Source organism: Camelina sativa, chromosome 8 (assembly GCF_030686135.1).
Source record: "Camelina sativa cultivar CO46 ecotype springtype chromosome 8, ASM3068613v1".
Taxonomy (NCBI): Eukaryota; Viridiplantae; Streptophyta; class Magnoliopsida; order Brassicales; family Brassicaceae; genus Camelina; species Camelina sativa.
The window spans coordinates 27921559-27945503 of NC_141887.1; the positions used below are offsets into that span (position 1 = coordinate 27921559).

General features: G+C 38.8%; 6 protein-coding genes across 6 annotated transcripts; 4 read left to right on the forward strand and 2 right to left on the reverse strand.

Annotated features, from left to right (window-relative positions):
* Window positions 1-558: 558 nt before the first annotated feature.
* Window positions 559-4027, forward strand: LOC104708616 (putative pectinesterase/pectinesterase inhibitor 47). Its single transcript, XM_010425209.3, has 4 exons — window positions 559-1566; window positions 2581-2938; window positions 3019-3210; window positions 3307-4027. Exons 1-4 carry the CDS (start codon window positions 745-747, stop codon window positions 3813-3815), a joined length of 1881 nt encoding a protein of 626 aa, XP_010423511.1. The 5' UTR covers window positions 559-744; the 3' UTR covers window positions 3816-4027.
* Window positions 4028-4150: 123 nt separating this feature from the next.
* Window positions 4151-6187, reverse strand: LOC104708617 (putative pectinesterase/pectinesterase inhibitor 46). Its single transcript, XM_010425210.2, has 2 exons — window positions 5076-6187; window positions 4151-4978 (listed from the first exon to the last, which is right to left on the reverse strand). The coding sequence occupies exons 1-2, from the start codon at window positions 6097-6099 to the stop codon at window positions 4299-4301; spliced, it is 1704 nt and encodes a 567-aa protein (XP_010423512.1). The 5' UTR covers window positions 6100-6187; the 3' UTR covers window positions 4151-4298.
* A 2746-nt stretch (window positions 6188-8933) lies between these two features.
* LOC104708618 (nicotianamine synthase 1) lies at window positions 8934-10279 on the forward strand. The gene has a single exon (XM_010425211.3). The coding sequence runs from the start codon at window positions 9029-9031 to the stop codon at window positions 9992-9994; it is 966 nt and encodes a 321-aa protein (XP_010423513.2). The 5' UTR covers window positions 8934-9028; the 3' UTR covers window positions 9995-10279.
* A 369-nt stretch (window positions 10280-10648) lies between these two features.
* LOC104708619 (histone-lysine N-methyltransferase, H3 lysine-9 specific SUVH1) lies at window positions 10649-13702 on the forward strand. The gene is made up of 2 exons (XM_010425212.3): window positions 10649-13329; window positions 13406-13702. The coding sequence occupies exon 1, from the start codon at window positions 11256-11258 to the stop codon at window positions 13266-13268; it is 2013 nt and encodes a 670-aa protein (XP_010423514.2). The 5' UTR covers window positions 10649-11255; the 3' UTR covers window positions 13269-13329; window positions 13406-13702.
* A 67-nt stretch (window positions 13703-13769) lies between these two features.
* On the reverse strand, window positions 13770-18957 carry LOC104708620 (phospholipid-transporting ATPase 1). Its single transcript, XM_010425213.3, has 7 exons — window positions 16575-18957; window positions 16161-16467; window positions 15391-16051; window positions 15180-15303; window positions 14850-15069; window positions 14310-14768; window positions 13770-14209 (listed from the first exon to the last, which is right to left on the reverse strand). Exons 1-7 carry the CDS (start codon window positions 18073-18075, stop codon window positions 13966-13968), a joined length of 3516 nt encoding a protein of 1171 aa, XP_010423515.2. The 5' UTR covers window positions 18076-18957; the 3' UTR covers window positions 13770-13965.
* Window positions 18958-20550: 1593 nt separating this feature from the next.
* On the forward strand, window positions 20551-23613 carry LOC104709936 (uncharacterized). Its single transcript, XM_087461345.1, has 5 exons — window positions 20551-20800; window positions 20953-21563; window positions 21607-22443; window positions 22519-23178; window positions 23272-23613. The coding sequence occupies exons 1-5, from the start codon at window positions 20551-20553 to the stop codon at window positions 23611-23613; spliced, it is 2700 nt and encodes an 899-aa protein (XP_087317471.1).
* Window positions 23614-23945: the final 332 nt, after the last annotated feature.

Sequence of the window (23945 nt, forward strand, 5' to 3'; positions counted from 1 at the left end):
AGTTTATTCGAAATCACGTATTAACTTATAGCTTGCTATTTATATATATATATATATATATATATATATATATATGATATTCTGATCCAAAATAGAATTCTAACTGTTTAGGAAGAGGATATGTTAGAATCTTAAAAATAGTTGAATAATTTTGTCTTTGATTAGCCTTAGTTTGCAAATGTTTATAATTGTTATATATGACTTATGGGTAATTAAACATTGATATATGTACAATCTTTCTGTAAACTAGCTAAAACTCATATATTTTTTTGAAGAACTCGCTCTCAACTATAAAGTTGCAATGAACGTAGGTTCGACTTCTAGAGTTATTAAAATAATCACCATCCTGTATCGAAATTTGAACTATGTCATATATTAATATCCATATTTGTTGGTCAATGTACCACTCGACCACCTGGCACTCCATTGGATCTTACGGTAACTTATTAAGAAAAGCATCTAACATTTTCTATTATTTGATCAAAATGAAATGATATATACGTGGCCCTTATATAGTTATATATATATAAATTGTGTATAATATTTTCTCTGACTAATAATTCCTAAACAAGGCAACATGCATTACATTATTCAGAAGTTTCTCTCTCAAGCCATGCATTATAAATGTTTATGCATATACCTATATATCTCCCCTACCATGCATATATACATGAAATAGGACAAGCTCTTAGTAGATAACAAAGAAGGACACAAAACACTTAAAAGAAAAAAGAAAAAAAAAAGATGCAAACTCAACACTTCTCTTCATCTCTCTTGTTCTTGGCTCTTCTCTGTCTGTCATGGACTTTGCTAGTCTCACCGACACAGCCTCCGTCACAGTCTCCGTCACAGCCTCCTTCACAGTCTCCAACAAAACCTCCGTCACAGCCACCGTCACAACCTCCAACACAGCCACCAACACAGCCTCAATCACAAACTCCAACACAGTCTCCTTCACAAACTCCAACACAGCCTCCTAGACCGCCTCCGTCACAGTCGCCAAACATCGCTTGCAAATCCACTCCGTACCCGAAGCTCTGCCGCACGATCCTCTCAGCCTTTAAATCCTCACCGTCTGATCCTTACAACTACGGAAAGTTCACAATGAAGCAATGCCTCAAACAAGCTCGTCGCCTCTCCAAAGTCATCAACCGCTTTTCCGAACGCGTGAAGGATGATCCCGGCGCGTCTACGGCTGAAGAAGTAAGTGCGGTGGCTGATTGCGGGGAGCTAGCACAGCTTAGCGTTGATTACCTTGAGACGGTTTCGGAAGAGCTGAAAGCGGCGGAGGTGATGACAGCAGCGCTCGTTGATCGTGTCACGAGCCTTCTCGGTGGTGTCGTGACTAACCAGGAAACGTGCCTCGACGGTCTTGTGGATGCTAAGAGTGGGTTTGCGGCGGCGATTGGAACGCCGTTGGGGAATCTCACGCGGCTCTATAGTGTGTCGTTGGGGCTTGTGAGTCACGCGCTTAACCGTAATTTGAAGAGGTATAAAGGGTCCAAGGGGAAAATCTTTGGTGGTGGTAACAATGCAGTTCGTGAACCGCTCGAGACTTTGATTAAGGTAATTTCGTTAAACTTTACTTCTTGTTTTGTCTTCGTATGTTTATAAGTAACTTAAAAACTAGGACATGAAAAAAAAAAAAAAGGAAAAAAAAAAAGCCTAGACAGTAGATCATGTCGGAATGTTTAAAAATATTTTTAAAAAACTCCTAAGTACATCAGTACATATATAAAAGCCTATAGTATTGTTTTGAAAACGTTAGCGGGGGTTTTAATATTCTTCGACATTATTATATTGAATTGGGTTTAAAGACCTAATGAAATCGGATGTGGAAATACTTTAAAATTCACTATGGTTAAGAGTATTTCAAAATATAAACATTTTGCATTATACATTTTTATGATATTAAACATAAAAGAGCTAGAAAAAAAAAATGACATGAGATTTACTCATTTTATAAAATAAAATTTAAAAATGTTGAAGAAAATACTTTGTGATATTTTCTTGTTTAGAGACAATAAAAAAAGTGCTGCATTGGTATACGTACATATAACTTACTGTACATAAAATTTATTATGTATTTTCTTTTTATTTTATAGATTCAATAATTTACTCTAAAATTTTTAATTGGGGACGGATATAAATTTATCGGACCACAGTATGTTATATAAATAGTAATTATATTTTAGGAACCAAATCATGCATAGATATTTGTTTCATTAAGCCTAAATCAGAACATGCAGTTTACAAAGTTCGGAGTTTACGTACTTTAGACACTCGAAAATGGCACATGGCCAGATAGCCTAGTCACATATATACTAGAGTCAACGAAGCTGTGAATACGAAAAGCGTTTTGAGTTTTGACTTTCAACTTTCAAATTAAAAACATTAACTGTATGAAACTTTAAGAAAAACGAAAGATAGATATCGAATAAAATCACATGGGTCCACATGAACTCTTCCGGACCAATCAATAAACTCACATGGATTCTCTTATGTACATTTATCACTTTTAAAGTATACTATTATAATAAGTATGTAAAACTAATGATTATGTAACTAATTAATTTGTAGGTTTTACGCAAAACATGCGACAAGAGCAAGGATTGTCGGAAAGCTAACAGAAATTTAGGTGAGCTAGGTGAGACGAGCGGTGGCTCGATCCTCGTAAGGGAAGCAGTAACTGTCGGTCCATATGAAACTGATAACTACCCCACCATATCTGAGGCCGTCGCTGCCGCACCTAACCACACATTCCCGGAGCAAGGCTACTTCGTAATCTATGCAAGGGCAGGTCTTTACGAAGAATATGTTGTCATTTCAAATAAGAAAAGGAACATAATGCTTATTGGAGATGGAATTAATAAAACCATAATATCTGGAAACCACAGTTTTATTGATGGTTGGACTACTTATAATTCTTCGACCTTTAGTAAGTATTTTTTTTTTTTTGAACAACTCCTAAATATTTCTTAAGATCTAGACAATAACTTTTTTTTTTGGCGTTTGCAGCGGTGGTTGGAGACCGTTTTGTTGCAGTTGATGTGACATTCCGAAACACAGCTGGACCACAGAAACACCAGGCCGTAGCCGTAAGAAACAATGCGGATGGATCAACATTTTATCGATGTAGTTTCGAAGGCTACCAAGATACGCTTTACGTTCATTCTTTAAGACAGTTCTATCGTGAATGCGATATATATGGTAGGAGATATCATCATCCTCAACTATAAACTAAAACCACAAGTTAAAGCAAGTATATATATTTTGAGGTTATAATATAATATTTTTTTGTTACAGGGACCATAGATTTTATATTCGGAAATGCAGCTGCGATATTTCAAAACTGCAACATATATGCCAGAAAACCGATGGCAAATCAGAAAAATGCGGTGACAGCCCATGGAAGAACCGACCCAAACCAGAAAACTGGAATCTCCATCATTAATTGTACTATTGGAGCTGCCCCGGACCTCGCGGCTGACCCCAGCTCGACCATGACATTCCTTGGGCGGCCATGGAAGCCTTACTCAAGGACGGTCTACATACAATCATACATCAGCGATGTTATCCAACCCGTTGGGTGGCTAGAATGGAATGGTACAACCGGGCTAGACACAATCTCATACGGTGAATATGACAACTTTGGACCGGGGGCTAATACAAGTAAAAGGGTCCAGTGGTCAGGATATAGCCTGTTGAACTTGGCAGAAGCCATGAACTTCACCGTATATAATTTCACGTTGGGAGACACTTGGTTGCCTCAGACCGACATTCCATTCTACGGCGGTTTGCTTCACACCGAATGAAATTTTCATACTATATTATATAGACAATTGGTCTTGCCTCATTAAAATGCAATAAAAAATTTATTCATTTTTGTTGTTCGAAATCTGAATTTGGAAGTAGTTACTTGCAAGTAATAAAGGATTGAATGGTTCGTGTATTAGGGGGTACTATATCGATGTTTATTAAAAGTACTATTTATTTGATATCAGTGAAAAAGTAAACTATTATCTAATATCAGCTTTCAAGTTTACTTTTTTTTTGTAGAAATTAAACAGGAACGTACTTAAGTGTATATATAAGTTGACGCATAGATAATTTGTATATGGTTTTCGTATAGGAAAAGAAAGCTCGAAAATTATATGAATAGAAACAAATTCATAACCTTTGAAAAACAGACAATACACGAAAATAAATTAGAAGGGAATATTGTATTGTTCGTTATAAAACAAATCAGAGAACGACTAGCCATTAATTTTCAGACCAGTCTTTTCCAGCAAAAAGTATCAAAAATCAGATTTGAATGGAATTTTAGTAGCGGGCAACCAGTTATTGCCGTCTATAAAAGGTTTCACCGTAAACTTATTTGCTTCCTTCTTTGTTAAAGACGTCTTCAAGCCTCTCCACGTAACCCGGTTCTTGGTCGAGGCTCCTGGTCCGAAATTTAAGTGCTCGGCGTAGAAGATAGTGTCTGGTGCGGTATCTCCTACCCACGGTAACCACCCTTTAGGATTGATAAACCCGTCCATGAACGACTTCATGATCACCGTTGTAGAGAAATCCTTCCAAGGCCGGCCTAGGAACGTTTGGATATCTTTTAGGTTATCCAAAGGCTTGATGGTACAATTGTGGATAGAAATCCCTGTGTTTTGGTTCGGATCCTTCCGACCCTGAGCGGTTATCGTAATCTGCTGGCCTTCCATAGGGCGACGAGGCAAGATCTGGCAATTTTGATACACAACCGCAGCGTTTCCAAATATAAAATCAACGGTCCCGAAGATGACACAATCACGGTAAAACTGACGCTGTGCATGAGCGTACATCGTGTCTTGGAAAGCGTCCATGGTGCACTTGTAGAACACGGATAAGTCTGCGCTTACCATTAGAGCCACGGCTTGATGCTTGGCTGGACCAGCTGTGTTGACGAAGGCCATGTCCCTAGCCATGAACCCCTTTCCAAACACAGCTATAAATACAGTACAAATAAATAAATAAATGATCATATGAAATTAGCCACTAAACACACACATTATGTCAATACATGCTTAATTATATGTACTTACCAAATGTGGCGGTTTCGAACGTGGGGGTTCCATCGATGAAGTTGAGTCCAGCAGAGACAATAGTCTTACTTTGTCCATCTCCAACCATCACAACGTTCCATTTCTTCTTCTCAACCCTAACGTTCTCCAAATAAACTCCTTTCTTCACATATATAATCGTAGGCTTCTCATTCTTCTCCTCCACTTCCGCTAAAGCCTCACCAATTGTTCTATACTTACCCGACCCGTCTTTCGCCACCACGATCTTAGCTTTCTTCCTCAAATCACCACTCTCCAAAAGTCCCCGACCCATCATCATTGGCAAGTCAGAAGCAACGACTTTGGCCTCGCCACTCGCCATCAAACGACGTCGTCTCAGGTTAACGGTGTCAGCGATCTTTCCTAGCCACGTTATGATCGCTAACGCATTGCTAGTCATCTCCGTAGAGTTTTTCAAATGAGTTTCTCCGAAAGTTATCGAACTCGGTTTGTTCGCTTCCACTAATGCTTCCATACACGTTTCTTGGTACGTTCCAACGGAGCTAAGCCACGTCCTGAGATCGTCAACGTTCTTCGTTTTGTCCTTGATTGACGTCATCGTATCGTTGAGCTGGTCAACGGCCAGCCCGAGAACCTCCACGCAAGTTCCCATTGCTGCTGACGTGGCGTTATCCATGTGTTCGCTGTTGGAGAATCCGGTGAGGACGTTCGAGAGCTCCGTGACGGTAACCTTGACGGCGTATTTGAAGAGCTCCTCCGGGTTTAATCGGCTCCCGTTTGGAGCCGATCCAATGGTCTCAAGACATTTTTCTTTGTGCAATGTCACGTCGCACACGGCTTTGATCGAGGCGGAGATTGGCTTTCCGTTACCCTCCGTCGACGGTTTCTTGCTGCTACCGTTAGCTGCGGTTCCAACGACGGCTCCGACGACAATGCAGACGAGAACAATGGAAGATATAGCGATGATGGCTATTCTCTTTCTTGTCCTCCGACTTGCCTCAAGTATGGCTTGCTCATGCTCATCGAGTTTGCCGTAGGAGGACATTTTGGTAATTTCCTCCTATTAGGCCTCTGATATTTGATTGTTGTTTGAATTATCAAAATGTTTTGAGTAATTACTTTTGTTTTCTCTTAGCATAGAAAATATATAGAGTCGTTGATTTATATATTTAATTGGAATAAAATTGGTTTTACGCGGCACAAATATATACTTTTGCGTGGGAGGCACTAAGATGAATCGTTTGATTGTTATGCTGTGAACATTGCGAGTGCTTCTCATGTCTTTTCTATTATGTTAGAAATTTAGAATCTTTGCTGGTTTTTGTTTATAGAAACTTGTTTATTTTTTGTTTGGATTTTTTTTAGATACCTACAATTTGGTTTGTAAGATTCCCTTTTATTTTATTTTATACATACATACTCTTCATTCATAATGATACATTTAGTTGAGATCTTCACCACAATGAATTTGTATTATATATTATATATTCATCCGTAGGTGGGATCCAAATCATATATGTATGTCCACTTATTGTATTTTCTCTCAATATATAAAAAGAAAATTTATAAGAAAGTAGTGAAGAGCACAATCTATTTTTTTGTGAGATTTTTTCTTCCAGCAGACAGACCCAATCAAAAAAAAAATCTGAACATGCATATTGGAACGACAATTTGAATTTTAATGCATTCATCTCGTTGTTGCTCTATATCCCAATTATGACCAGTCCCCATATAAGTTTTATTTGATTTCGATTTCCATCATTTCATGGTATAGCTAATTGATGTAGTACTAAATTAGTATGCAATGTTATGAATGTTATCTCAAATCTACAGAAAATGGTATACAATGTAAAAACTTCGTATTTGTAAAATATTATGGGGAAAACATCATTTTTGGAATTGAAAAATACTTTTTGTATTTTATACATTGACATGTTGGTAGACGCTTTGATTAGTGGATGCAAATCTTTGGTCTGTTGACCACTTTTTTTATATACAACGAATTATAAGTTTAAAACATTATGACACTCCCATTTATTTTGGGCTTTTTGTTGTTTTATGGGTCTTGAGATTGCTATAAATAGACAAGCATGTATGGTTGTCTAAATATGAATTTAAGCTAACATCTAAATGATAGATGTTGTCTTGTTAGTCAACAAATTACCTTCATATGTATATAACTTTTTAACAAATTAATAGTACTTATATTTGTGAAAATTACAATAAAATCTATAAATTGTTGGAAAAAGAGTGAAAAGAGTGGGAGGGGAATTTACTTGCAAATAAATAAACAAATGCAAAGCAAAAACATCTGTAGACTGTGAACAATTGCAAACTAAATAATCATACTTAAACAGAAAAACAAAAGCAAACGAAACAATCACGATCATGAAAAAGTTTTACTGTAGTCCGAATGATTTGAAGTCTGAAAACAAAATCGCATTTTTGTATTTTAGGATCATGTATAAGCCAACGTACGTTGAGAAGGACGTGAAATTGGCCATTCGTTTTAAGCAAGAGACACTAATATCAATTATAAATCATGTATATGTAACTTTAACATCAACTGATTTATTTCAGTTCCAAAAGAGTTTTGTCCTGTTTATATTTAGTTCAAAGTAATTCAGCATTAAAACATATTCCAAGTATCTTCCATTCAATTATATTTGTAGAACTGATGATATGGGTTATGAATATATCCCACTCTAGTTCTGAATTGAGGTTTAAATATACTGGAAGCGTGGAACCCGACTGAGTTATCTAATTCCACCCATATATTGTCCCGCGCGCTTATACGGTTATACCAACGAACCAACCATGGGAGTGAACGGCATCTAATATTTGACTAGTGTTTTTAATTCAACGTTATATAATATGATATCCAACTAGATCATATTTCTTATAAATATCATATTTTAAATATGATACGTTTTCGTTGTGACTTATATCAATGTTCTGAGTCATGCCTTACTTAATTACCATTTTACGTACCAACTATACAATACGTTATCTCGTTATATAAATGATTGATATAATATTAAAAATCAAACATACAATTATACAAACAAGTATAAAGACAGTCGTATAATCCTCAAATAGTTCCTATATTTGTTCCGTTCATACGGTGTAACAAACTGACAATGCAAATAATATTTACGTTTTCATACATAATTTATGCAATTTTTACACTCTAGTGTTGAATTTTGACAAATCAATCATTCTTTTAGGTGTCCAAATCAGTATATCGTATCAAAATCGTGTCATGAAGTAGAATCCCTAATAACATATATTTTCATAACACATATACGTGTCAACTGTATACTTTTGTTTGTAGGATTTCAAAATTGCGCAAAAATTAAGAAAATAATTTCCAACCTTAGCACTTAAAATTTTGAAAATTGTATGCTGCATGTCTATAATGAACATTGACAAATATGGTTGTTGAAGTTGTGGGTCATGCCATGTGGGTAAAGCCTTTAGCTTTGAATGGTCAGTGCCGCATCTTTTAATTTTGCAAAATATTATGACAGATACGGATAAATTACTCAGTTAATCACCTGATTATATAAGTTATATCTAATGCAGATGCATGCTTATTTTAAAATGGATAAAAAGTCCTTTTTTAACCATATAATATATATACATTTCTGTGAGTTGTCTTACTATTTGTCTTATACGCCTAAACCAAGTATTAAATTTAAATAGAATTATGTGTATAGAGATGATTTTCTAATCTTAATTTGAAATTCTTTCAATATTATCAACAAGATCGACCACATAATAATTATAACGTATATGAATCGAATCATTGATAGATAATAATATCAGCCAAGAATTGACCCCACGAGTGCCAATAAATAACGACCCTTTGCGAGGGTTAAAGCCACAACACAAGATTTCTCAAAGTCTAAAAAATTATTTAAGAAATCCAATTACTTATCATCTCTCCTAAAAAATAACCTCATAGTGTCGACATGGCTTGCCAAAACAATCTCGTTGTGAAGCAAATCATCGACTTATACGACCAAATCTCAAAGCTCGAGAGCTTAAAACCTTCCAAATATGTCGACACCTTGTTTGGACAACTCGTGTCCACGTGCTTACCCACGGATAGAAACATCGATGTCACAAATTTGTCTGAAGAAGTCAAAGACATGAGATCTAACCTCATCAAGCTTTGTGGTGAAGCCGAAGGTTATTTAGAGCAACACTTCTCCACAATTTTGGGATCTTTACAAGAAGACCAAAACCCACTTGACCATTTACACACCTTTCCTTACTACAACAACTACCTCAAGCTAGGCAAGCTTGAGTTCGATCTCCTGAGTCAACACTCAAGCCATGTCCCCAGCAAGATCGCCTTCGTGGGTTCTGGTCCGATGCCCCTCACGTCCATCGTCTTGGCAAAGTTTCACCTTCCAAACACGACGTTCCACAACTTCGACATCGACTCACACGCAAACACGCTCGCTTCAAGCCTCGTATCTCGTGACCCGGACCTCTCAAAACGCATGATCTTCCACACAACAGACGTACTAAACGCTACGGAAGGACTTGACGAGTACGACGTCGTGTTCTTGGCGGCTCTTGTTGGGATGGACAAAGAGTCAAAGGTCAAAGCCATCGAGCACTTGGAGAAACACATGGCTCCTGGAGCTGTCCTTATGCTAAGGAGTGCCCATGCTCTTAGAGCTTTCTTATACCCCATCGTTGACTCTTCTGATCTCAAAGGCTTTCAGCTATTGACAATCTACCATCCAACCGACGACGTGGTTAACTCGGTTGTGATCGCACGCAAGCTCGGCGGTTCGAGCACGACCATGGTTAATGGTACTCGTGGCTGCATGTTTATGCCATGTAACTGCTCCAAGGTTCACGCGATCATGAACAACCGTGGTAAGAAGAAGAATATGATCGAGGAGTTTAGTGCCATCGAGTAAACAAATAACGAACTAACACATGTCTTTTTCTTAAGATTGTGTTAATGTTTTTGTCTCATATTAATAACTGCTCTTTTCATTTCATGTCTTGTACGTGTCAGTGTGTGTTTGTGATGCGTGTACCTACTTTATTAAGTATAAGTTTGTGACTTTTGAGTTCTTTGATCTTTCGCTTCACAACGAAGATACAGAACCTGTTGTTTGTTGTTTTTTTATCAATAAAGATTGAAATAAATAAAAACATATTTTGAGACTTCGGTCTTATATGTATGTGATTTATGTTAATCGCAACGGAAAAAGGAAACTAATTGTGATGACATTAATATATTTCACGTCAAACAAATTAAGAAATTTATTTAATAAATTTGTCCATGAAATAATTTTTTTTATGGAAACAGAGTATTTTTCCTAATATATCTTAATGAATTCAATTCGGAATAATATGAAGTCAGTTCAACTTGGTTACTGAGCAAGCCTATTCAAATTATAGACTATGCAATGAAACATATCTGGACCTAATTTTAATAAATAAATGTTTAGGCAAATATTATGAGAAATCAAGAGTTATGGAGTGGAACGATAAACTTAAAAAAAAGGTAAGGAACACGACAGCATCTTACGCACGGGTTAAACCGGCAACCGGGGAAAAAAGTCATTACATCACAGACTGACGGAATAAAACATGACGAAATCGAAACAGAGACAAAAAAACCTGTTACGCAGGTTATCAAGTCATACTAGATCTTTGTACGGTAAACGATTCAATTGATTTAGATCCAACGGCTAATCCAAAGCGACTCTCTCTAACAGTTACACACACACATACCAAAAAATTAATGAAAAATTTCCCTAACTTGGGCATAAAATTTCGCTATTTCCTTGTTTCCCTCTCATTCTCTGTCTCTCTCTTTTTTGGAAACCCTAATTTCGCCAGCCAGCTCGAAGAGGGTGTGTGATCAATCTATCCAAAAAGCAGCATTTTTCAGGTTTCTCGGTGAAAGTTTTAAGCTTTATTTTATTTTTATTTTTAATTTGGGGGTTACTGCTTTAATGTCAACAAACATCCATTGGTTGTTGTTATTATAATCTCTGAATCTGCGGTGGTGTGGGCATCTCTGTGCATGCGTGTAATTCGGCTTTGAGGATCTCTGATTCGTAGTTAGGTTTGAAAAAAGTTGGAATTTTTAGGTTACCCAGATCTTCTTCTATAGTAGCTTTTAGGGGATTTGGAATAGAAAGATCGGATTTTGATTTAGAAACCATGGATGGGAATGCTGGTAACTACACTGATAAGACGAGAGTGTTGGATATCAAACCATTGCGTACTCTAAGACCTGTTTTCCCCAGTGGACATCAAGCTCCCCCCTTTGTGTGTGCACCTCCTTTTGGACCATTTCCACCTGGCTTCTCATCTTTTTATCCGTTTACTTCTTCTTCTTCTTCTCAAACGAATCAGCATACACCAGATCTTAATCAAGCTCAGTATCCACTGCATCAGCAGCCTCAGAATCCACCTGTCTATCAGCAGCCTCCTCCTCGGAATGTATCTGAGCCTTCCATGGTTACTCCTCTCAGGTCTTTCAGATCTCCTGATACGTCTAATGGCAACACGGAACAGGACCTTGAGGGGTTGACCGTGAAAAGAAAGATCCCTAAGAAGCGTGCAATTGCAAATCCGAATTTCGAGAGTGGGATTAGCATCTCTGATAGAGAGAATGGAAATAGGGATTTGGTGGTGAGTGCTCTTATGCGGTTTGATGCATTAAGAAGAAGGTTTTCACAACTGGAGGACGCCAAGGAAGCTGTTAGCGGTATTATCAAACGGGGTGATTTGAAGTCAGGATCTATCTGTATGAGCAGTGGGGTCCGGACGAACACCAAGAAAAGACCTGGTATTGTCCCTGGTGTCGAGATTGGGGATATATTCTTCTTCAGGTTTGAGATGTGTTTGGTGGGTTTACATTCTCCATCAATGGCTGGGATTGACTATTTGGTTGTTAAGGGAGAAACGGAAGAAGAACCTATCGCCACTAGCATTGTGTCATCTGGATATTATGATAATGACGAAGGTAATCCCGATGTTCTGATTTATACTGGTCAGGGTGGTAATGCTGATAAAGATAAGCAGTCATCTGACCAAAAGCTTGAAAGGGGTAATCTTGCCTTGGAGAAGAGCTTGCGTAGAAATAGTGCAGTTAGGGTAATAAGGGGCTTGAAAGAGGCTTCTCATAATGCTAAGATCTATATTTATGACGGACTCTATGAGATCAAAGAGTCATGGGTAGAGAAAGGAAAATCTGGTCACAACACCTTCAAGTATAAATTAGTGAGAGCTCCTGGTCAACCTCCTGCGTTTGCTACATGGACTGCAATCCAGAAATGGAAGGGGGGTGTGCCTTCAAGGCAAGGACTCATTCTTCCCGATATCACTGGTGGGATCGAAGGTATACCTGTTTCGCTTATGAATGAAGTTGATACCGATAATGGGCCTGCTTATTTCACCTACTCGAAAACAGTGAGTTACTCGGAGTCGTTTAAGCTAACACAGCCTTCTTTTGGCTGTGATTGTGCCAACTCATGCAAGCCAGGGAACTTGGACTGTCACTGCATAAGGAAAAATGGAGGTGATTTCCCCTACACTGGTAATGGAGTTCTAATTAGCCGCAAGCCTATGATATATGAATGCAGTCCATCTTGCCCATGCTCGACTTGCAAAAACAAGGTGACTCAAATGGGAATAAAAGTGAGGCTGGAAGTTTTCAAGACAGAGAATAGAGGATGGGGATTGCGCTCATGGGATGCTATTCGTGCTGGTTCGTTTATATGTATATATGCAGGTGAGGCCAAAGACAAATCGAAGGTGCAGCAAACTATGGCTGATGATGATTATACCTTTGATACAACCCGTGTCTATAACCCTTTCAAGTGGAACTATGAGCCTGTCTTAGCCGATGAAGATGCTTCTGAAGAGATGTCTGAAGAATCTGAAATGCCGCTGCCAATGATAATCAGTGCTAAGAATGTTGGCAACGTTGCCCGATTCATGAATCACAGTTGCTCCCCTAATGTTTTCTGGCAGCCAGTTACTTATGAAAATAACAGTCAACTCTTCGTGCATGTCGCCTTCTTTGCCATATCTCACATCCCTCCACTGACTGAGTTAACTTACGACTATGGAATCTCTAGACCAAGTGGGACTCAAAATGGCAATCCTTTATATGGCAAAAGGAAATGCTTTTGTGGATCAGAGTATTGCCGTGGCTCATTTGGATGATGATGGCTAGAAAAACGATATATGGTGAACAACTGGAGTCGGATGTTTTTGGTTGCAAAAGGTTTGTATCTCTGTCCCATTTGGTATTTATCTACTGAATCTGAGAAGTAGCGTCTCTAAATTCGTTTATCTGGCAGCTGGAGTGTTGAGTTCTGATCGGTGGAATCGAGTGCTTTTTGGTGGCAACTAGAGTTTTAAGTCTCTTTGATCTTCACTTCAACAGTATAAGACGCAAGCTGTGAAGTAATTTTACTGCTGCTCTAGCAAAAACCTTATCTATTTCTCGGATTGTGGATAATGGGCACCTTATGTTTTTTCTCATGTAATCTTATTATTAGATTAGTGTTCAAATCGGTTGAAGGACAAATCTCTGGAAAACTCTTATCCTTTTTTGATTAAAGATTATATGAATGTGATAAAAGGGTACAAGTCAATCAGTTTTATCTCAGTTTATTGGTTCTTGTCAGGGAAAAGAAAACAAAAAGAGAAACCAAAATCGACTTTATAACAAACTGAAGTGGAAATGTAAATCAAATTTCGACGTTCTCTTTACAAAGGAAAATCTTGTGCGTATGTTACAACAAAGTGAGAAAAATACAGCCGAGAGATCTTTACGTAATTTCCCTTACACTACAAACTCTCTATTCGTGAAATAGTAAGCAACCAAGGGGAAAAAATTGGAATATATAAATTATATTTACTTTCGCTGACGGGTATAAAGAATTTTGATTTGAGGATCCCGAATCTGATTCATTTCAACTCCCAGGGGTTCGGATTCTCTGAAAGTTCTAAGCTTTTCAGCCTCCCTAGCAATCCGAACATCGGAAGGTCTGTAATACTCGACAAGAAACTTGATGGCGAATCTAGGTAGCAATGATGTCACAACAATGGCAAGCAAGCAGAACCAGAACATCCATGTCTTGGCAACTTGGAAAATTGCCCTGTCACAGCCATTACAAAAAGTTGAGACTTTCAATATCCAGAAAATCTGATTTTGAATTTGCTTTGACAGAATGATATGTAGAGAGAAAGAACTTTTACCAGTAACCAGGGAGTGTGGGTATAAGATCGATCACAATGACGCATATACAAGCTGCAACAATGGATCCCCATATGGCGGCGTGTGCGATCCAGTTCCATCTGATTACATCCATGGCCAAGTGAAGATTAACCACCACAACTGCAGCAATCGTCCATAGGTCTCCTAGGCTCGACGTGTCAATTGTACTTCCCCAATACGCAAACATAGGAATGAAGAAGATGGCCGCACTTTGCCAGATTGTGTCAATCATCGTATACCAGAAGAGCGTAGTGGAATATCCCTCTGCCCTCTGGCCAACACCGTAGAGCTGAGGATGATCGAGAAGAGTCCTCCTTCCGAGGTCTTTGTCAAGAATACCGATAATTATTGTAGGGAACGACGTGTATATGACTGAGTACAGGACACTGCTCCATTCAGTGATGGCGGTTGTCAAGGTGTAACAAGTAAACAAAACGTACCTGCATGAAATTTGTGAGGGGTTAGTCTGTGGTGACTGTTTTAAGATGGATTAGTACAAAAGACAGTAAGATGGTACTCACCAAAATAAAATTAGAACAAAAACTGCATTTCTATAGAAATTATATAGTATCATGTAACCCATCCTTTGGTAATTCCAGTGTCCATGGACGAGCAATAGCGGAACTAAGAATCTGAACTGTCCCATTGCAAAATCAGATGCCATCACAGCTTGACGACCTTCTTGGCCGCTTATCCCTACCCCAACATCAGCCATTTGAATCATAGAGACATCATTGGCACCTGTCAAAAGCCCAGACATATGAGAAGATGAAAATAAAAACGAAGAACTGGGTTGCTATTTAGACAGGATCAGGCACACTGATTTTTGGAAAGAAGGGTGGAGTCATTACCATCACCAATGGCAAGAGTCATGTCGGAAGTCCGGTTCTTTACGAGTGCAACGATTCCAGCTTTCTGGAAAGGAGCAACACGGCAGCAGAGTATCGCGGAGCATTTACATGACACCTGGAACAGCTGCATTGCAAAAATGAGCAATTACATCACCATCAAAGATAGTCATAACCAGAGTAAGCAAGAGATGTTCATCAGAATTCCACTTACCACATCTTCAAGATCATTGTCGAGTACATATATGAGACTGGTACCGTCAATAATCAAGGCCACGTTATCACTTTCGTCATTACTTGCAATGCTGGCATTTGCTTCTTCTAAGCTCCTCCGACATGAATCCAGTGAGTTGCTATTTATTACAATTTGCCTCATGTTTCTTGTCAGAAGCCTCGATGAGAAGCCAATGGATATGGCAGTTTCTTGCTTGTCACCAGTCAAGACCCAAACTTTTATCCCTGCAATCCTGAGAGATTCTATTGCTTCCGGGACACCACGCTGCAATTTGTCTTCAATTGCAGTGGCTCCTACTATCCTAAGGTTAGTCTCGATGTTTCCAGCAACCTTTCTTAGCAATCCAGCCCTACCAATCAAGGCGGTGCTTGCCGCCTCAAAGGAAGAATGCCATTGCTCAAACTCTGAATCGTTCAGCTCTCTCATCCCAACAACAAGAGTTCTCAAATCATCAGATGAGTAAGCATGAAGTTGATTCTTGGTCTCGTTTATGACGCCACCGTAGGATTCATCCATGACACTGAACATGGATGAGTCTGCACCTTTTACAAAGAGCTTCACCGACATGTCGGGACATCCCAGTATCACTGACATTCTTTTACGGTCACTATCGAACTCATGCAATCCCAAGACATTAAACCTGCACTGGGCAGAGGAAAAGAAATAAATACTATAGGCCACAACCTATTATGAGATGCAACGGCAATATAAATTAATGAAAAAAATTAGCCATCACATTTCTAAATTACCTTTGCATTTCTCCTCGCACGTTAATAACTATATGACCAGAGGTTCTCTCTATGAGCAAGAAACCATAAGCAGCTGCCGCATAGACCAATGCTTGTTCATCAGGGGACTCCCCTTGATAATCCACCAGCTTTACATTATGATCAGATGTGTTGGTAACAATCGGCACAATTGTATTGCAAGCTGCCAGTGAGAGGAAAAACTCATTTGCACGCTTTGCTTCTTCTGTTGCATTGCCAGTTTTCGTCAACTGAAGAAGTGCAGGATCAACTCTCACCCTCATCTTTGGCTTCAAAATATTCCCATCAACTGTATCATGAAAAGTTCAGGTATCATCAAAAGTGGCAGGTCAGCAAACAGAAAAACATACTACTCTTAACAGCAAAAGAACTATTAAGAAACTACATTTCCTTTACCTTCAATGGAGTATCCTGCATGCTCGCTCTCAGCAGGTTCCCTGGCAGAGTAATCTACACCTTCTATGCAGGCACATTGAAATTCCATCTTGTTGTCCGTGAGAGTACCCGTCTTATCCGAGAATAAATACTTAATCTGCCCTAAATCTTCATTTATGTTCAAAGCCCTGCATTGAAAACTTGAATCTGAGGACTCGTCGTACATCTGATCATCATTGGTCATGAAGTATGCTTGACCAATACGGACAAGCTCCATCGATATGTAGAGAGAAATGGGTATCATGATCTGGTACACAATGACAGCCATAAAGAAGGTGAAGAATATCTCCCACCCCCAGCCATAGTATTTATAGTTCTTTCCTCCTGGCCTCTCGGCATAGTCCTTTCTCCTATAAAAGAGAATAGTGTCCAAGTCATCCCTGTACTGTCTCAACCACACGGCAGCGGTCGCGGCTGCGATTGTACATAAGACGATCAGAAACAAAGAGAGTAGAATGATCTCTAAATTCATCCGAGTCTCTAGCCTACTCCTCTTTGAGGGTGCTCCGGAGTTGTTCAGCATAGCTTTCGTCTCACCACCAGCATACACAACAACACCTAATGCCCAAACAGTGTTCTTAAGCTCACATCCTCTAAGAATAATATTAGAAGGTCCAAGGGAGAGCCTTCTACCATCAATGTCCATGTTGGCTTGAAACCCATATATGTTCCTATTAGGTTTCTCACACTTGATCAATCCGTTAAACGACTCCATATCAGCAGCTTTGAGAAGCGTTTCCTGTTTCGCATACCTTGTCTTCAAATTCGACTCACCATCCAAATTAGTCGTCTGCACGTAGACAACCCCTGTAGGATCACTTGTAGCCAAGAGCACCATGTCACAAGGAAGAGTCTGATTGGATTGGACCTTAATGACTTCCCCAACACGAATATGCTTCCACTTCTTTTCACGAAACTGATTATCCTCAAACACTAAAGCCAACCTATTGTTCTCAACTCTATCTGATCTATGTCTCCGGAAATCCTCGTAAGCATCTTTGATAGCTGAGACCAAGAGAACAAAGGCAAGGGGCATGATAGATGCACCTCTACCAAAAACTGCAAGCTGAGGAAGCTGATTGAGCACAGCTATAACAAGGAAGTAAATGTAAGCAACTCTATGGAACTGCTCAAACAAGTTCCTGGGCAAGAAGGTGAAGACGGAATACTTGGCAGTCTTGATAGAGTTGCCAGTGAACTCAAACCTCTCGTTAGTTCTATCGGGATCGTTAATATAAATCAAACGAGCATCCTCGTCTTTGATCTCCTTCTGAGACATGCTCAACATCTCGGAATCAGCACCAGCTGAACCATGACGAATACGCTTAGATCCCAAATCACCACCAAAAGTAACTTCCCTGACGGAATTGTCTTTGGAAGAAACGCTCCACCTTGAAGATACACCCAGGATCGGATCGTGATGAGGCGGCGGCGGTTTATCAATTGATTTCCTGGGATCCATTTTGCCCCAAAAAAGGACCACTCTCACAGGAATTGTTGAATTAACAATTGAAAGCAGAGATTTTTTTTTTTTTTTTTAGAAATTGATCGGATCAAATGGAGAAACCATTGACACAAAACAGACCTCCCCAAGAAGAAAGATTCGAGCTTTTTTTTTACCCAGAAACAAACATAGCTTCGAGTCCTTTAAATCCCAGGAAAATGACCTAGCCAGGAAATTGGAAATGGGGGGAGATCCAGATCCTTAAATCGGAGACACAAAACCCAGCTGATCCGGGAAGATTTGAATGACCTAAGGAGGGGTGTATAGATCCGTGGGATCTTGAAGAATCTTTCACTTTTTGCGCGCTAAAAAGCTAACAATCTTCTCACGAAGAAATGGAATTGAAGAGAAATGAGGTGACGCAAGCCAATACGTCGTCAATACGAAGAAGAAGAAGAAAGCAAATAAAGAAATAACAAAACAAGAAGAGAGAATGAGAGAGAGGGTAATAAATTGGAGGTTTTCGTATCTCTTCTTCTTGAAAGGTAAACGAAGACGAAGACGAAGAATGAGAACGAAGACTTTGATAGATAGAGATAGAAAGAGAGAGAGATCTGGAAGAAGACAATGAACAGGAGAAGGTTTGAAGAAGAAGAAGAAGAAGAGGAGGAGGAAGTCGCCAATGGCTGGCGACGTCGACGAATCTTTTATTGAAAATTTGTTTGTTTTTTTTTTTCAACTTTTTATTTATTTTAATTTCATTTTTAATGCACCAAAAAAAAAAATTTATAAAATAATATAAGAAAAAGAAACAGAAGGAGAGAGAGAGAGAGATGGAAGAAGATGAAAGTGAGAAGGAAAAGTCATGTCGTGTTGGTCCAGAGAGTAGAGCACTTGATTATTCTTTCTCTTCTAGATATATATATATAAACTTTTATAAAAGCCGCCATTTACTATTTTTATTTTCTTTGTTATTATTATTTATTGTATATCTTATCAAATTTAAGATGTGATTTTTTTTTTGGTTTCACTGATTAATCGAAACTTATATTTCTTGTATCCCCGCAATTATCTAAATCAGGAAAAACATGCTAATAAAAGAAAACAACAAATTTATACTTTGTAAATAAGTGATTATTTTTTTGATAATTAGTTTTTACAGTGTATCAAAGTGATTACTGAAAAGCTAGAAAAACTATATATATTAATTGAGCATCTAATGTATATCTTTTCTTAGTAATTTCTTATTATAAAGATTTGACTCTTTAATTTTTGGATCCATTTTAAGTTTATATATTTTAGTTAATATGTCGCGTCATCTATATATATACTTCACTGTCCAATTTTGGACTTTGACGTCGATATCGATGCTATGAAATGTGTATTAATATGATCTGAATGATCCAAACAAAATGATAACATATAAATATATAGAAACTAGATCATTAATAGATGTCAACAAAAACAAACTAAATTAGGTAACGGATAAAACATGCATAAAATGGTCTAGCTAGCTAGGATAGGATAAATAATACGTTTGTCGTAAAAGATACGATGTAGAGACGTATAGTGTATTATATATACGATGTATATTGTCAATTTAGTGCATCCATATCTACGTTTTAAACAGCTAAAATAGTCTAACAACTACGCAAACTACTTCGTCATCAATTCAAAATGGTAAACCTACGTAGATCCTATACATTTATATTATTAGCATTATTTTACACACTAATAATACAACTAACTTAAATCTATATGAACATGACGCGTTCAAAAAAAATACATAGAGATAAATTCATAGATATTGGTCGCGCTAATATAAATTGAATACTATATAGCTTAAGTTCGAAGTTTATATGTAGTTTTATAAACAGCTAGTGTAAAGTAGAAACCTTGTATTACTGTCATTGGTAACTGATGATGATATGATTTTAATATGCCATACTCAGATTAGTTGTGTTTAATGAACAAATAGCAAATTAGACAAACGAGTCGAGCTCAAGCGGCTCACACATGACCAAACCGTAATTCGAAGAACACGATTTCCACGCCCTTGATTGATTATATTACCTTTAATACTTTAATAATATACTAGTAGTTCGAAGCAAATACCTCCACTTTGAGGGTTAGGATCACAGGCCTCTGGTCACCTTTTTCAATTCTTCAGCTTGCAAAAAGAAGGGAATATTTTGTTTTGATAGAAGACTCACCTCGAAGCCAGAAATAAGAGAACTGATTTCCAAGACTTGGAAGGATCATGAGTCTGCAGAAGATCATGTAATTGGTAAACTCAACAGATGCCGACAACAAATCATTAAGTGGACAAAAGATGCCGACAGGGAATCATTAAGTGGACAAAAGAGCAGCACCAGAACATCAGTAAACTTATTAAAGATCTCCAGAAAGACCTAGACGAAACTCTTTCCAATTCCTCTCCAAATGACGACCTGATTTCCAAAATCTCTTCAACATTGGATCAGGCCTATAAGGATGAAGAGCTTTTCTGGAAACAATGAAGCAGGGTGCAATGGCTTCAAGCTGGAGACAAAAACACGGCCTACTTCCATGCGATTACGAGAGGTAGGAGATCCATCAATGCCTTCTCTGTTATCGAAAATGAACAAGGAGAAGAGTTCCATGCCGAGGAACACATTACTGCGGTTTTTGCTAGCTACTATTGATCCATCTTTACCTCTAATGGTAATCAGGACTTTCAAGTGGTTGAAGAAACCCTGCACTCGTCTATCTCGCAATCTACCAACGATAGCTTAACAACTATTCCGGATAGGGCTGAGATAAAAACTGCTGTCTTCTCAATACATCCTGGAAAGGCCCCCGGACCTGATGGATTCTCCTCTAGCTTTTACCAGATTTTCTGAGACATTATTGCAGATGATGTTTGCCGAGATATTCGGAGTTTCTTTGTTACAAACTACTTGAATCCACGTCAAAATGAAACACATGTTAGACTAATTCCTAAGGTAACAACACCCAGAAGAGTCAGTGATTACAGACCTATTGTGCTTTGTACCACTCATTACAAAACCATTGCTAAGATCCTCACCAAGCGGTTACAGCCCATATTACCTCAACTCATTTCACCCTTCCAATCCGCCTTTGTTCCAAATCGAGCCATCTCAGATAATGTCCTCATCACGCATGAGATCCTCCATTTACTCCAGACATCAGAGGCCAAGAAGTATTGCTCAATGGCGGTTAAAATGGACATGAGCAAAGCCTATGACCGCATCGAATGGGGTTTTTTCAAAGCAGTCTTGAAGAAACTTTGTTTCAATGATAAACTTGTATCTTGGATTCTCACTTGTGTTACCTCAGTCTCCTATTCTTTCCTCATCAATGGAACACCACAAGGATCAGTCATTCCCACCCGTGGTCTTCGTCAAGGAGACCCCCTCTCCTCATACCTCTTCATCCTGTGTACTGAGGTCCTCTCCCGATTATGTGTTCAGGCTCAAAATCAAGGTTTACTCCCTGACATCAAAGTCAGTAGAGCAAGTTCTCCAATTAACCATCTTCTATTTGCAGATGATACTATGTTCTTTTTGCAAATCAAACGATGTGTGCTGCAAAAACTTACTAAAGATCCTGAATACCTATGAGAAAGCTTCAGGGCAGTGCATCAACCTTAACAAGTCTACACTAACCTTCTCCTCAAAGACGCCAGCTTACATTAAAGTCCGCGTTAGATCTACTCTGAATATCTCACAAGAGGGTGGGCTCGGCGACTATCTTGGTCTCCCAGAGAACTTTGGTCACAAGAAAAGGGATATTTTTGCGTCCAATGTTGATAAAATCCGACAAAGAGCACACAGTTGGTCCTCTCGTTGCCTCTCGGGAGCAGGAAAACAAGTACACCTCCAAACAGTTCTCACTGCTCTCCCTGTGTACTCCATGTCCTGCTTCAAACTCCCTGTTTCGCTCTGCAAACAAATTCAGTCCGTCTTCACCCGCTTCTGGTGGGACGATAAGGCCGATAAGAGAAAAATGTGTTGGGTCGCATGGGACTCTCTCACACAGCCCAAATATGCTGGTGGGTTAGGCTTTCGGGACGTAGAACAGTTCAATGATGCCTTACTTGCCAAAATAGGATGGAGATTACTCAATGAACCAAACTCGTTGTTGGCTAAAGTGCTCTTAAATAAATATTGCAACTCATCTACATTTCTGACATGTTCCTCTTCCCCACGAGTAGCTTCCCACGGCTGGCGTCGTATCCTCGTAGGTAGAGACCTTTTGACCAAGGGTTTAGGATGGGCAGTGGGAGATGGTGCTACTATCAATGTTTGGAATGATCCATGGCTGTCTCTTTCCCAACCTAAACGCCCTTTTGGTCCCCCAACTGAAGCAACTGCAGAACTTAAGGTTCGTGATCTCATTTGTCAAAACTCCAAAGACTAGAACGTGGACGTCATTCGTCATCTCTTACCTCAACATAAGGCTGAAATCCGTAATTTAATTCCCAGCTCTGTTCCCCTGACAGACTCTCTGGTTTGGTTACCTGAAAAATCAGGATCTTACTCTTCCAAAACAGGTTATGCTCTGGCAAAACAGTTTCCCCAACAGCCAACTACTGACAGTTTTAACTGGAATAAAGTTATATGGAATGCAAGGCTGCCTCCCAAACTAAGGAAGTTCCTATGGAAACTTGTAGTTGGTGCACTTGCAGTCGGCCCTAATCTAGCAAAAAGAGGTCTTTCTGAAACTGCAAGGTGTAAGAGATGTGGTGCTTTCGAGGACGAACTGCATGTGTTTTTGCACTGCAGTTTTGCAGGAGATGTTTGGAACTTAGCACCTTTCACATCCCAGCTAAACCCTCTCCCTCTCTCGACCCCCCAACTCCTATTGCAAAAGCTAGCTCTACTCATTTCCCTTCCTCCGTCGGGTGTGACTCTGACTCCACTAGCCCCATGGATTTTGTGGAACCTCTGGAAAGCTCGGAACCTCAACCTCTCCGAAGGACACCTTTTCTCTGCAAATGAGGTGATTCTGAAGGCAATTGTTGATGCAAAACAGTGGCAGAACGTCCAACTTGAAGTCCCTCCGCAACAATCCTACCTTCCCCCCCCTGTGATTCCATCACCCACAACCGATGCTCATGTTTGCTTTGTTGATGCAGCTTGGTATCCAATTACAGGCAATAGTGGGGCAGGATGGATTATCGAGGATGCATCTGGCTTAACCATCTCATAGGCGACCTCGTCGCGTTCTTCTGTACCTTCTGCTCTAGTAGCAGAAGCCTTGGCGATTCGGAGTGCTCTAACTCACATCTCTTCACTCGCTCATATCTCTCAAATCCGATCTTTCAAGATCTGTTCGAACTCTCAAGTCCTCATCAAACTACTCAACTATTCTGGTAGTCTCAAGGAGCTTAAAGAAATTCTCCATGACATTTCATGTTTGCAGAACATCTTCTCCTCTCTTATTTTCAGTTTTATTCCTTGCTTGAACAATAGCGCAGCTAATGCTCTAGCTAAATCTGCTCTGTCTACTTTATTATCATCTATACCTCTTTCCTTTCTTACTGGAGGTTGACTTTTCTTTATATTAATCTAAGCGTCTGACCAAAAAAAATACTAGTAGTTCATACAGTAATTAATATTTTAAGCTACTTTTAGTCTTTCAGTGTTTTACAAAACAGTTTTGTCCAAGAAAAAAAAAATGTTTTACAAAACAGAAAAAATACTAGTAAAGAATTGCAAATTGGTCATTATCGATTGAGTATTGGTTTTAATATGTATTAACACTACACATATCGTCGTGACATAGTAACATGATTAAAACCGAGTTGTATAATGTATGTATGAATGATTAAACAATATTATATATACTAATTATTCACCTAACGCCTAAGGCAATCACTTTCA

Coding starts and splice junctions, on each gene's coding strand:
- LOC104709936 (XM_087461345.1), top strand. CDS start 20,551: ATGAAGAGCTTTTCTGGAAACAATGAAGCAGGGTGCAATGGCTTCAAG. Junction 20,801..20,952: donor GTTGAAGAAACCCTGCACTC/GTCTATCTCGCA, acceptor ACATTATTGCAG/ATGATGTTTGCCGAGATATT. Junction 23,179..23,271: donor CACCCACAACCGATGCTCAT/GTTTGCTTTGTT, acceptor ACCATCTCATAG/GCGACCTCGTCGCGTTCTTC.
- LOC104708619 (XM_010425212.3), top strand. CDS start 11,256: ATGGATGGGAATGCTGGTAACTACACTGATAAGACGAGAGTGTTGGAT.
- LOC104708620 (XM_010425213.3), bottom strand. CDS start 18,075: ATGGATCCCAGGAAATCAATTGATAAACCGCCGCCGCCTCATCACGAT. Junction 16,468..16,574: donor TGCAGGATACTCCATTGAAG/GTAAAGGAAATG, acceptor TTCATGATACAG/TTGATGGGAATATTTTGAAG. Junction 14,210..14,309: donor CCCACACTCCCTGGTTACTG/GTAAAAGTTCTT, acceptor TGGCTGTGACAG/GGCAATTTTCCAAGTTGCCA.
- LOC104708616 (XM_010425209.3), top strand. CDS start 745: ATGCAAACTCAACACTTCTCTTCATCTCTCTTGTTCTTGGCTCTTCTC. Junction 1,567..2,580: donor CGCTCGAGACTTTGATTAAG/GTAATTTCGTTA, acceptor ATTAATTTGTAG/GTTTTACGCAAAACATGCGA. Junction 2,939..3,018: donor TTATAATTCTTCGACCTTTA/GTAAGTATTTTT, acceptor TGGCGTTTGCAG/CGGTGGTTGGAGACCGTTTT.
- LOC104708618 (XM_010425211.3), top strand. CDS start 9,029: ATGGCTTGCCAAAACAATCTCGTTGTGAAGCAAATCATCGACTTATAC.
- LOC104708617 (XM_010425210.2), bottom strand. CDS start 6,099: ATGTCCTCCTACGGCAAACTCGATGAGCATGAGCAAGCCATACTTGAG. Junction 4,979..5,075: donor GTTCGAAACCGCCACATTTG/GTAAGTACATAT, acceptor CTGTATTTATAG/CTGTGTTTGGAAAGGGGTTC.